At 32.9% G+C, this 13545-nt stretch overlaps 1 protein-coding gene across 1 annotated transcript; it reads left to right on the forward strand.

Moving 5' to 3' along the window:
• Positions 1-3409: 3409 nt before the first annotated feature.
• On the forward strand, positions 3410-9996 carry LOC119637868. Its single transcript, XM_038034259.1, has 11 exons — positions 3410-3633; positions 3725-3910; positions 3967-4618; positions 5552-5661; positions 7106-7321; positions 7400-7595; positions 7654-7805; positions 7867-8101; positions 8165-8592; positions 9233-9400; positions 9483-9996. The coding sequence occupies exons 1-11, from the start codon at positions 3559-3561 to the stop codon at positions 9675-9677; spliced, it is 2613 nt and encodes an 870-aa protein (XP_037890187.1). The 5' UTR covers positions 3410-3558; the 3' UTR covers positions 9678-9996.
• The last annotated feature ends 3549 nt before the right edge of the window (positions 9997-13545 follow it).

Below are 13545 nucleotides of genomic sequence, written 5' to 3' on the forward strand. Positions count from 1 at the left end.
ATTTATTAATTTAATTGCGCAAAGTTTATGTATCTTTAATTTTATATATGCGTACACACGCACTACGAAGCAAAGATTAGTGCCTAATGGCAATGCTATATCAATACATAATCTGTATAATTTGATCTCAAAGTGATTTACTTATGCTACAATCGATGAAATTAATTAAACAGAAAATCGGTCAAAAATATTATGCGTCTTGTAGAGTCTACGGGAAATATTCTTGCAAGCATTCGAACACTCTGCTGAACTAAAAATTAAGGGGCTATAACCAGCAAGAAACCTTTCAAGAAGGTCACTAAACGTCTTTCGGTTTTCCATCTATAAATTCTTCTCCTTAAATCTTATGAATTCAAAAATTCCATATGAGTAGCCGAGCAGTTAATAATAATGTCAATATTCATGGGTTCAAATCTTAATGCGGTAGAATTTTCTGTGGGCGTTGGTATAATGAACGCTTAGTCGGTAAAGGCATAACACTTATCGATTTGGCAGATATCCACAAGGCTGCGGCCATCACCTCCCTCACATCTTTTTCTTTTCCCACTCGTTTCTGACCTCCATCGTTTTACATGGATAGGTGGCATCCCGTAAGTAAATTGGTCATGTTATAAAAAAAAAGCATAACAAGTTTTCTTCCTCATGTATATTGCCCAAAGACGTACTGAGTGACACATCTTAAATGAATATTATTTTCGCGCTAATATTTCAACAAATATTCGTCAAGTTCCGTGACCTATGATATACAAAGTTTAACCACCATATTGTGACTATGGTACGAAACAGAAATGTATTTTTTAAAATTATTTTTGAACGGAATCTCTCCAAGAAAAGAAAACAATGTTTGCAATAGAATGCCGTAAGTGTAGCGATTGTCTGTGTAGCGGGAATTTTGATCGTTAAGATGTTTTCTACTCATCTAGTCACTATTAATATAGATCATGTCTAGTAGGCATTTAATGACTGGGCATAACGTCGACAGTGATTAGTGAATTGTTTCGATTCATTTCGGTTTTTAAAATTATTCAATATTTTGAGTAATATCTCACATATATAAATTACCTTGCACACACAAATGGATGTTAATTTAATAAGAAGAGCTATTATCAGGTAGTTAAAATCATAAGCCACAATTGGGGATGAAATTATATTCAGATAGGCATCTGCTGATTGACATTCAAAATGCATTTTGAAAATAAAAATGAAAGTAATCAAAAATTACGCATTAGTCACTTAGTTATATACTCGTATACTCGTTAAACGCAGAGTATGTGTAATATCAAATTAGGTTGTAATGAAACAACTTAACAAAATGACAAAAAAAGATATTCTAAGATACTTTATAATTTCAAATGCACCTTCATAACGATGGAATTTGATGGTGCAATCCGCCAAGCAGAGATGAACCATAGATGGATCATAATGTATTCGTCATACACAATTTATTTGATAATTAATTAATTATGGCTTCTTAATGCGTGTGTACTCTTTAACTTTTTTTAATAAATATTTTGTTTTTTTCTTTTCATAAATAAATAATAAAAACGTAGTAAATAAATGGTACACTCTATTGAGTTTCTTTGCATTTTTATTTTGTTTTAATTTTATTATTTACTTCAACTTTTTTGTGGACCGCCTCGCGAAACATGTGTAAATACCGTTTGTTAGGGAACTCAATGAAATATACTGTAACGAAACTACCTCCTGTACCTCTATACCAGTACTCTTTGCCAAAGATAACAATTGTTGAAAAAAAAAAGACAAGATTGTTCTAATACCCATCATGTTTTTGATAGAGTGTAAAGATAATTGTTCTATTATTATTTTATTATAAACATTCGAATATCAGCGAAAACCGCCCGTAGTACTTATATTCATTCTATTTCGGTAATGTGCATTAAAATGTAAGCTATCCTGGTGAGCTTTAACACTTAAACTTTACTAAATAACTACAATTATTTAGTTATCCCAATTTTCTCTTGCACGCGTAATCATGGTTTAAGACGATCCACCTGATACACACATGACGTTGAAAAACTTTCTTGATTTTATATAAATTTTTTTTTTATTTTACATATGTTTTTTTGGAATTTTGAAACGTTTTCTGGTGTCACGTTGGTGATGGGTTTAACAAAATCGTGACATTGACTGAAAAAATTCTCAGCGTTAAACATAAAAAATGTTAGCGTTTAAAGGGTTACACTATGTACACATATATATATATATATATTTTATTTATACGTTATCTCAAATTTATTGAATAAAATTTTAACTTTAAAAATGAAAGACCTCTCAATAGACCAATTTCAATATCAGTAGAAGTGAGAAATTTAAAAAAAAAAAAATGGGCGATAAAATTTATAATAATTGATTACCTGGGAATAACAATCATCTACAATGCAGATTCAATTTCATATTCAACTATAGGCGTTTTTATCTATATCACCATTTTCGGCGTCATTCGAAACTTTGGCTGGATAGTGTAAGCGTCAAATATCGGTTTGAACTGATGGAATAGATACTCAGTTTCTGAGAATGTCCTTTAAACGATAAACCTCGATCATCATACTACTACTTATTGATTGCTTTCTAAAGCCGTACCAGTCAAAAAGTTGATTATTACGAAAGTAATTATAACGATTGATACGCGAATAAATACAAGTCGAAAACAAAGGCATATCCTGAGATATTATTTTTCGCTCGGTTGCAGAGGTCAACTATTGGTTACTATTTTTCAATATTCTGGAAACGAAAGTGTTGTGTAAACCATTAGTTATGATATTCGGAGATTCTTCGAATATAATTACGAAAAGTTTGCGTATGGTTAACTTCGTAATCATTTTATAGCCGTGAGAGAAATTCCATTGTTATAGTCAAGGATTTTTGTATAAAAGCTTTACCAACCCTTTTGTTGGCTGAGTTATGGCAACTAATGTCATTTATTAATAGTTAAGAAGTTATAAGTTATGGGAGAAAGAAGGTAGACGACCTTAGGCTGGGCGAATAGCAGAATTGTGCTTTTCGGTATCTTTGGATACCCTTGTCAAAAGTACAAGCGAATTATACGTAATGGATCGAGGCGATTTAACGTTGGACAAACAAAAGCGCGGGTATGAGAGCAGTTATTTGTTCGGTGATGTATCGTTATGAATTGTCATTAGTTTGATGACGTTTACAATACCGGTGGACTATCTTATCACCTTATCGCACGTTTAATGAAGCTAATATTTATTTAATAAATCAATTTGACTTTTGCGATATGTTTCCATAAACAAAAAATTGTTAAGCTCTACTTGCAATGGACTTATGAGCAGCTTAGTTGTTTCAATATATCCACAAGAATGTGTTGTATAATATTTAAATACGCAACGCTACAATCCCAAAAAATATCCATAATAAACTAAACTGTTTCAGTTTATTTTCATTGCATAACCTAGGTAACCATTTTCGATTAGATCAATAACTTAATCCTTTACACTAATCTTAGCAAACAGTCTTAAAAAGAATTGTTCAGCCATCTATCCTATTACTAAATAAACAAATATAAATTTGCAAAAAATGGAAGTTATGGAAGAAGGAAATCTTATGGACCGAGTGCCTATTTTATTGCAAAGAGATCTCCAATACTATCAGGTGAATGAAGGCTTTCAGTTTGTCTAATATTTTTTGGTTTTTTAATTTACTTATTTATTTATTTACTTAATTATGAGAAAAACGTCTACAGACTCATCAAAGAGTTTTACAAGAACCCATTTGTTTGGGTGTAGTTGGTGGTAAATTAGATTTTCCCCGCTATGCGTCATTCGCAGCCATCAAGATTATACTCTGGTGGGAAGATGAATATTTTGCTTCTTATCGGAAGCATTCTGGTCTACTGCATACGGAGAAACAATTGGCTGAAGCAGACATTGTAAGTGCAAAAACAAAAAAAATTATTTAAATATTTTGTGAAAATTCCCTTGTTAGTCAGCAGTGATAGTTAAAAATTCCGATCCGGATAAATTTGTTATCTTAGTTACAAAATCAGCAGATTTATTATTGGAACATCTACATATACTTTCGCAAGAGTCCTTAGATCACGCCGACCTGTCGGTACTGACAGCTACTATCGGAGCCGCCGCTCTAATTAGAAATTGCCTAAATGTCTATTTGCAAGCGGCCACAACTAAAATCTATCCACCTAAGGGAAATGACAAGGGCGGCGCATTAAAGATCTCTCTTAAGCAATATTCGCAAATGTCTGAAGCTTTGGCTGAACGTCTATTGGATTTACATTGCCGGCTGTTACTCTTGTACATTCTTCAAGATGCCGATGCGTTGCATTGGGAAGATAGAGAACCGTTTTTCGAATCTGAACGTGGCTCGTACATCATACAAATGTGGTGGTTATATATATATGGCACTAAAGATGATCTCTGGAATTCGGTACCTCCGAAGATGGCCCAACGAATTTTCAGTGGCATGTTAAATGATACGTTGAGTGTATTAACGGTACGTTATTCGCAAATTGTTACTAGTCATGCCCGCGCTCAATTGCATTTAGTAGATATTTGCAATCTATTGTTTTGTGTCACTGAACTATTGCCGCACGTATGCGAAAGCGGAGAAGCTTATATAGGTAACTATTAAGACTGTTGTATAATGAAAATTGAAACATTGTGTTAATAACGAACTCAAGGATTGAAATCTTATATCCATCACTAGCAGAATACTGTTCGTACCCAAATTCCAACCCTCGTACACATAAAGACGCTGAACAAATCCCTAAATTATTTGCAAGCGCATCATGCCGTCCGTGCGATCTGATTCCTGTAAAAAAAATGTTCAACTGATTTGATTTTAATAGTCACATAATAACAAAGAACTAATCTTGCAATTGTTTTTCCGCTCGCATATATATCACATATGTGTTACGTACTTATGACGTATACTAACTGAACTCTGAAATATAGATCGATATTTTGAGAAATTACTCGTCGAGATTCATAATATATGCAAGGTATAGTAACATTTCAGTACCAGGTATGGAAATTAGTTTGCGTAATTTTTGATTAAGACATTCTTCATTTGATAACGGTTAAATGTCATCTACACCAGCACACACAAGTCTTTAGCAAATAGAGTAATAGATGCCAAACTTCACGTTAACCAAATTTTCAATACACTCGCAGTTATGTGAGATAAGAAACACTATAAGTGGGATGGCATTAATGTGCCGCGTGTAGTAAATACCAGAGAATTATTTTTCAAACTCAAATGTCAATTAAATGTTAAGTCTCATTATGTATTAAAAACACGTAATGAATCCAGTTAAGTCAGCATACAGTTTATATCTTGGTGATGAATATTCGAGATTCGCTTTAAGGCGATGATAATTTTCTTTGTTCTTTTTTTTTGTTTTCTTTTACTAATAAGTTTTATAGAGCAAATTGCATCTAATTAACACACACATATATGTTTATGTATACGCATATACATGTGCATAGATGTATGTACATAGGTACATATGCGTATGTGTATGGGCGCGTACAAATGTATACATATTTCTCAGGCTTACAGCTAACGAACCAAAGTGTCATCATACGCGATATACATGCCAAGTGTCGTGAACTCTTTTACTGCCTTCTGTTACGTGGTGCACCACTCGGAGTGCTCTCAAAGGTTTGTTTTATTAAACCATATAACCGTTTTAATGCACATACATACATGCAATAAAAGAGGGGTAAACAGTTGAAAAATCTGTTCTTTAAATCTATAATTACAACTACAGTTCATATAAAAGCCTTCAATATCAATGTGCATTACACTAACATGCCGGAGAACCTTAATCGCGTATATATAAACTTTTATTTAAATCACGGATCAGTAAATTTGCTTAACATTACCTGAAGCAGTGCTCTAAGATAGATGCGGTACCAAGCTTATTTAAACTGTGATCTCATAAATTTTCTAATGAGATAAATTTTCGAGATAAGAATATTTTCTTTTTAATTTTATTAATTGAATATCGTTTTTAATAGTTACTTCCGTCCTACAATAGAAACAAAATTATGTTAATTCGTCAACTCCTACTTATCTCCAGCTAACTGTTCAATGTCAATGAAACGCTATTGCTATTCGAACTGGATCAATTGTTCGATTTTTGAAATTGCATAAATTTATGATTATGGATTTATCTGCTGCCAAGATTTTTGTGAAGAATGTTTTTGTATATTCGTTTAATATATAAATAAACAAGAATTTTTACAAAATCAAACAATTGATCAAAACTGTTATGAATACATATATATTTATTTAAATAATATGAGGAGAACTCATTCTAATCGATATTAGTAAAAATGCTTATACAAGCACTTGCAGGTAAAGTAAGATAAACTTTATATCAACTGTTATATGTACTTTTTTCTATATGAACTGACTTATGAACATGAATCTATTGCATGCTTTATATTACGTCCGCATGTGTAGATAAGAATCGCGACTGCCAAGTGCGTTTTCGCTGGTTCAAATTCCAGTCCGGTAAAGTTTAGTTCTCTATAGTGTTATAGTGAGTAGTCGCTCCATAACGGTATAAAACATTTACCGACTGAGGATATACATACTGGGTTGTGGCCACCACCTCCTTGTTTCTTTCTTTCTCTTTTCTCCCTTTTTTTTTAGTCGCGAACGTGTTACGCTACCGTTATGTTATATTCTATTGATCACGCTAAACATTGATTTTGCGTTCTTTTGCGCCCAAGATACATATCGTTATGTGTTGCCCAAAATTGAGTTAAATATTAAAAATTAATTATTCTGAACCTCTCCAATGCGAAAATTTGCATATGTTTGGCATAGTGAAGCACGTTCATTAAAACACAATTCTCGTTGTTGACATTAATGAACAGTAATTAAAAATTTCAAGTCTAATGATTTTCTTAAAATATTTTCACAATTAACCAACACATCCTAACCTCACTTTATCAGAACGCGAAATTTATTTAGTAAAGAAACATTCTCATGAAAAACAATTCGATTATAATATCTTTATTGAATAATTTTAAGAATTGACAATAGCTGAACAGTCGGATCTATATCTGATATTTGAATAATGAAATACCATTAGGTTTTTCGCAAAGGACTCGAAAATATGGAAATGTTTTCCTCGCGTCATGGTTTACCCAGCGCTTGGATTATGTTTTCCTTGCCTCGACTATTTTCGAAAGATCAATCACGTCAATGGGTAACTGAATTTTCGGATTTGAATTCTCATACAGCCATTTATTTAGAATTAAAAGTGCTACTATCTTCCCCTGAGGCTGACTGGTCGTTTCTAGTAAAGGTAAATAGTGTGTAGTGAAGATCATAAGAGAAGAATATATATAGGAAAAATATTTCTGTGTATTTATTTATCATTCAGGTTTTATTAATGCGTGGTGCTTACCTGAGTGGCCTTATACTGCGGCATTTGCTGAGATATTTACCGTCATCAGAAAATTTTAAAAATGTAGCGCAAACATCGTTTACAGAAAACCCTGAAAAACCTGAGAAATGTAAAGGTTTCTTATGTCGCGGTGAATGTTTTAATGTCTCAGAGCATACAGCCAGCGACATTGGTAAATCCTATATAATAATTCGGAGTAGTTCTAACAATATTTCATAAGTATTTTGTAGATCCGGTGGGCCAATCGAATTATCAAATTGTTTTATCTTTAACATATCTAATTGTGGCCATAGGTAGAGCCTTAGATATTAAAACTTGTTTAATAAAGCCTTTAGAAGAGGCGGGAGAAACAGGTTGGAGTAATTGTTTGGATAAAAGACAAGTAATGCATAAATCTACTTTTGAAGAAGAAAACTGCGCATATATCAATGAATTCATTTTAGGTTTGGAACCAAAAGCGCCCTCCCTGGCTGGAAGCTATTATGCATTTCGTTTACCCTGTGCTAGACTGTGTAGTGGAAATGCTAATCAATGCTGTGGAAGCAGGTGCCACTATGTATCAGGCCATGTCCTTGGCTTTGACTTGCATTTCGGAAATGTGGGATTGTTTACCAGATGGCCTTTATAAAGTTACCTCACTTTTACAAGACGTAATACCTGTTTCCACCAGGCCCTTAAGTAGAGCTAGTTATTTATAGCCTCACATCATCATAATCGTATTGATTTTCTTTAAATTTTCAGGTGATTCTGTACTTTTACAGGTTATATTTGCCGCCCTCTATACTGAACTTGTTAAGAGAGCCGAGAAATATGAGAAAAATTCAAATGATGTAAAAGCCGCCTTATCATATACCATATCAGAGGCGATATGTTCAATTGATGAAGATGATAAACATACCGATCAAATTGAATTGTTCTTGAAACAAGCTAAAGATAGCATTATCTTAGAGTCATATGCAGGTTCCGGTAGGGGTGCTACCGATGGTGGTGGATTAAGTGCAGTTAGTACCGTTAAAATCGATGATATCGGCACGGCAGACTCGGAACGATTAAGTCATAGCCCACCAGCGAATTATGCCATGGAATTAGATGTAAGCATAACTGAATATATAGCAGAGGTCCTAAGTAGTGACATTTTGACTACGGATATAGGCAGGCAAGCTTTGAAAGTAAGTGTAAATTTTACTGCTTTGCTTTTTCCACAATTGTACACTTTCCAAAAATTCTAAATCGTAAATGCAAGAAAATTTGAAATTAAACTTCTTTAAAATTAAGCGGAAAATATTTTTATCAACAAAATACAATTTAGTGACTAAGTAGTAATCAATAATTAGTTATTTGAAGACAACATATTTATATCCATTATTTAAAAAACAAGAAAAGGTAATGTGTCCATCATTTTAATTAGAACTTGCGGGACGAAAAAGCAGTTTTCCGAATAGCTATCGCGTTTGCTCGCAATGGAACAAGAGCAAGGTCATCAAGTCACAAGTAGAGAGCTATAATTGCATGAATTGAAATTCGAACTACTGCCCTACCCACCGTAGTTTAGTCTCGAAAATAATCGAATAATCGATCTGTCAGCTGTAGCGTTAAAGAATGAAATCTTCAGTCTTTCAGTTCTGTCTGTTAAAATTTCGCATTCTATCTCAGGTTTTGGGATCGTAAACACTCAATGGCAGACTTAGACGATTTGAACGATATATGTATATGTATGTAAATGTATGTATAGGATGTGCTTGGATGTACAAATTAGTTTATTAAAAATAAGTTAAAAGTAAAAAATCAATGCTTTATTATTATGCTTAGGTAAGTTACACATACTTAAAAAACAATAAGGATTGGTTGTTGCAACTATTGAAAGGAAGCGAATGGCCAAAGAATCCATTTCCGAGTGTGCAAGGACAAAATATTATTGAAACCAAGATGTCGCTGTTAAAGAATATGTTTTACATCGATGATGCCCCATTTGATCAGGTAATTAAAACAATAACAATAAATAGAAAACGAAAACAAAAAAAAAGTCATTACTTGCGTGTATGTATAATATCTCAATTAGCTTTTAACCGACTCTTTGAAAATCGATTATGTGACATGGCTGCAAACACCACTGTCGTTAAATGTTGAACGGGCTTGGCTGCAATTGTCGCGACGCCGCGATTTTCAAGAGGATGCCAAACTCACGATGCCGGAAATAGCAATGGTGGCAAACATAACTAAAATTATGAAAAAACGTAAAAATTATGCAAAATAAGCAAATCAAGTAAAGCAAACACGCTCTCACACATACGCTCGCATACACACGCACACAAATCTAAAACGGCAAGAAATTGATTTTACTGAATATTATAAGAGGAAATAGAAAATGAAAAGCACATAAAAGTTAATGCCGAAGAATTTCATTTACAAACACACCCGCATTCCTGAATGTGAATGTGTTGAAGAAAAAAAGTATATAAAACAATTTTAAATAAATCATACGCATCATGGTCTAATGGTGCAAGTCACTTAAAATGAATCGTACTATTTGTTTTTATTAAAACATTAACACAACATAAACAATGAGAAATTACGTTCGAACCGAATCTGTTGATTCTACCATCTTATTATTGTTTTTATTTTTTAATTAGCGTTGAACGTAGTAAGTGCAACCGAATAGCGAAACGTATGAATTCTGTTTTCAATTAAAGAAGTACGATGTCGTATAAGAAATTTTATCTCTATTTTACTTTAGTCATGGCGTACCGGCACATTTACCTGAGTAACATCTGGACTATCTTCACTAACACAGCATAATAGAGTTGTTGCACAAGTGAAGTTAGCTCGTTAAAATTATTGCAAGCTCTGCGAACGAATCCATATTCATCTTTGATTTTGGTGCGTGGCGAGGATAAAAACTCTAGATGTAGTGATCCCGATACACGGATATTGCTAAATTTATTTTCCCATTCATGCGAGTTACTGCGGGAAGCTGCCGCGGTGGCGTTAAAAAACAGAGTATCTTTACAAATTTGTTTCTGATGGAAAGAAATTTGAAAGTCGAGGAAGTTATTAGGCGTAAATTCTAGTATTAAAACAGGTAAGAAAATTATAGTCGGGTAAGACCGACCATTCTCTACTCATACTCTACGGTACTTCGCCTAACATAGTTATTCACTCTTTTTGTTAATAAAACACCAAATATTACAAGTTATTTTTATGAAAAGGTATATTTCCTATGAAAGCCCGCATAATAAAGAATCCCCATATGAAGTGATCCAAATTTAAAAAACTTAATTTACTTCCCAAAAAATTTATTATTTTTCAGTTTCCATTATAAAAAGCTAGATATTGGACTTTTTTCATGTAATGGTTTGCTTTTCATGGTAATCCATCTACATGTGAGAGTCGAAAAAAAGACCCATGTAATCCACATGCCCGACTGTTAACTTTTTTGGTTCATTCGCTGCTTTGGAATAGTTTTCATCATAAAGTATTAAAAATTAAACCTTTTTCTGAAGTGCTTCATTAGAAATCTTATATGGAGTGGCGTCCAAGAAACAATTCTTAAATTTGGTGGATGTTATCCAAAAAAAAAAAAAAGAGACCTACATGGTCCAAATTCGGTAGAGTTGATTTCTTCGTAAATTTACTATTACTGTATAAAGGTGCAGTTTTTGTAGAAACAATTATATGAAAAGCGGTTTAAAAAATTGCCCCAACCGAACCGAATTTTTCGTACCAATTTAGAATGTCGAAATACTATTACTCATTGACTTTTGTCGAAATATTTTGAAAATTGCAATTTTTAACATGTGACGACCTTTCAAAATAAGATGTTATGTGGGGAGTGGTCGGAGAAGTGGAGCAATCAATACCAATTTCAATACCGTTCGTCCTTGGATCAAAGCATGTCAGGGTACTAGATATCATCAAAATATCTGAAATATTGCGACCTGTAAGTTGAACGCAAATTTTGTATGAACACATATTATACGGACAGACGACCAGAGAGACAAGCTGAAAATGATTTCGAATCGATCGGCATAACAAAAGGTGGGTCTACCTTAAGCCCTTCTGGGTGTTACATAAGTCCGTATAAATTTAATATATCCCGTACCACAATTGAAATATATGTAGGATATAAAGACAGAAAACTATTTTTTGCGATATATTTAAAAATATTAAAACCGGGATCATGTTCGCCCGGCGGCTATAAATTAAGCTGCAAGAGGCTCTGCGAGAATTTGCCTTAGAGGTGCAACTTTGCATCTAAAAAAAAAAAATATGCATATGCTCAGCTAGAGTAGCATGTATGATATTTAAAAAATATTGCATTTTTTTAGATTTTCCGAATATTTGAAAGCAATGTCTTGTTATAATAAATAATGTTTCAATTAAATTATCAAAAATTCGCGCCGCCCCTGTCGAAATTTGCGCCTTTTAGAATTTTAGCGTAAAAGTGTGAAAAGAATGAAAGCTGCTAGAGTTATACCGCTTGCCACTTCATTTAAAGGATCACATTTCAGGGAAAACCCGTTCGAAGTTCTAAAAAGTGTTGCGGAAATGTTTTCTACTATAATAAGTTTTTCATTAAATTTTTGTCATTTGTTTGAAGTCTTAGGACCATAAAAGTAGACTTCCATGTTAAAATATAAATTTTTTCCCACAAGGAGCCGCTTTCGCCATCACGTGCTGCACGTTTTGCACTTTGCGAATTACATGTTATGAAGAGGAAAAGAAAACAGTGGATAAATTTTAAATTTTATAATTCACAGTAACACCAAAGTTTTTATCAAGCATTTTTAACTTCTTAGCAGATATACTGGCTCCCTTCGAAACCTTCTCTATCTTACATCTATTCAACGTTTGTCATGATGCAGCTTCACTTACATACTTTTATTTGAAAATGTTTTTAAGTGGACTTGAAAGGAAATCTATTGGCGAATTGACTATTAGATAAGCTAAAAATCACTGCTACTGCGATTGTACTTTCCCCATAGGAACTCATTTGATAAATCCATACACTTTCATTTCTGAACGGTTGCAAATATTTTCAAAATTTCAATTAGAAAATCTTTTCCATTAATGAATTTTGTCCCCATTTTTTAGAAGACTCAAAGCACTCCTTAAACCTATAAAAAAAATGAAATAAAAAGGTATTCTAAAGTATTTATAGCAGTTTCCGCTTTTAAGTATAAAAGATCACCCAATATAAGGTCATAGGATGGCGCATGGGTGCAGGATGATTATTAAGAAAATGATTATGATTAAAATATTGACTTTTAATTTCTTGTGAAGGTTCATGTCGTCTTTAAATCGACGGATTCGGCGTTAGTGGCGCCATCTATATGTCATTCGTCGCGACTATTGAATGCTGCGTTATATGCAATTCGTAATATTTTCAATAAATAGAACTTTTTATGTTTTTCAACTGGCAATGAAAAAAATAATTTTAAGACCAAATTTGTTTTTTTAGACAGGCTTCTGAGATAGTAATTGTCATTTCAATCAATAGACTGAGGCACAGCCATGCAAATAGCGTTTATCAATTCGAGTATAGTGTTCACGTTAATATATAATACAGTCTTATATATTTTCTTTATGGCTGTGTATGCGTTGTGAATTTCGTAGCCATGTACGTAAATATATTCGCCGCAGTGTTTGAAAAGAGAGGATATGATGATGACTTATGAAAATATTTCAAAAACAGAAGTACAATAATAAATAAATAAATAAAAACGCTTTAATATTAAAGATTTATTTTGTTTCTTTTGTTACTAAAATTTTTATTTTGTAAACATTTTTTACTTTCCAAATAAGCATTTGGGGGAAACTTTTATTAATCATTAGTCTAGAAGCGATTATCCTTAGATCGTTTCTGACAAACTGCGCTATGCTATAACTTCAATAAAAATGCACATGCACTTTAAACTATAATTGTTATGCTTTTGTTTTTTCCCTTTTATTGTTCTAACTAAAACCCAAGCAAAACAATCCTTAAGTGTCAGTGCAATATATACACGTTTATATGCACATACACTACGAAAAACTATATATATGTACACATATACATTTGTATATTCATCCGTTTTTTATTTTTCCTGATACCCTGGCGTGTTGAAATGTTAAATAGTGTTAGC

The sequence above is a fragment of the Glossina fuscipes genome, unplaced genomic scaffold (assembly GCF_014805625.2).
Source record: "Glossina fuscipes isolate IAEA_lab_2018 unplaced genomic scaffold, Yale_Gfus_2 61, whole genome shotgun sequence".
Taxonomy (NCBI): Eukaryota; Metazoa; Arthropoda; class Insecta; order Diptera; family Glossinidae; genus Glossina; species Glossina fuscipes.

Coding starts and splice junctions, on each gene's coding strand:
- LOC119637868 (XM_038034259.1), top strand. CDS start 3,559: ATGGAAGTTATGGAAGAAGGAAATCTTATGGACCGAGTGCCTATTTTA. Junction 7,322..7,399: donor ACTGGTCGTTTCTAGTAAAG/GTAAATAGTGTG, acceptor TTTATCATTCAG/GTTTTATTAATGCGTGGTGC. Junction 9,401..9,482: donor ATGATGCCCCATTTGATCAG/GTAATTAAAACA, acceptor TATCTCAATTAG/CTTTTAACCGACTCTTTGAA.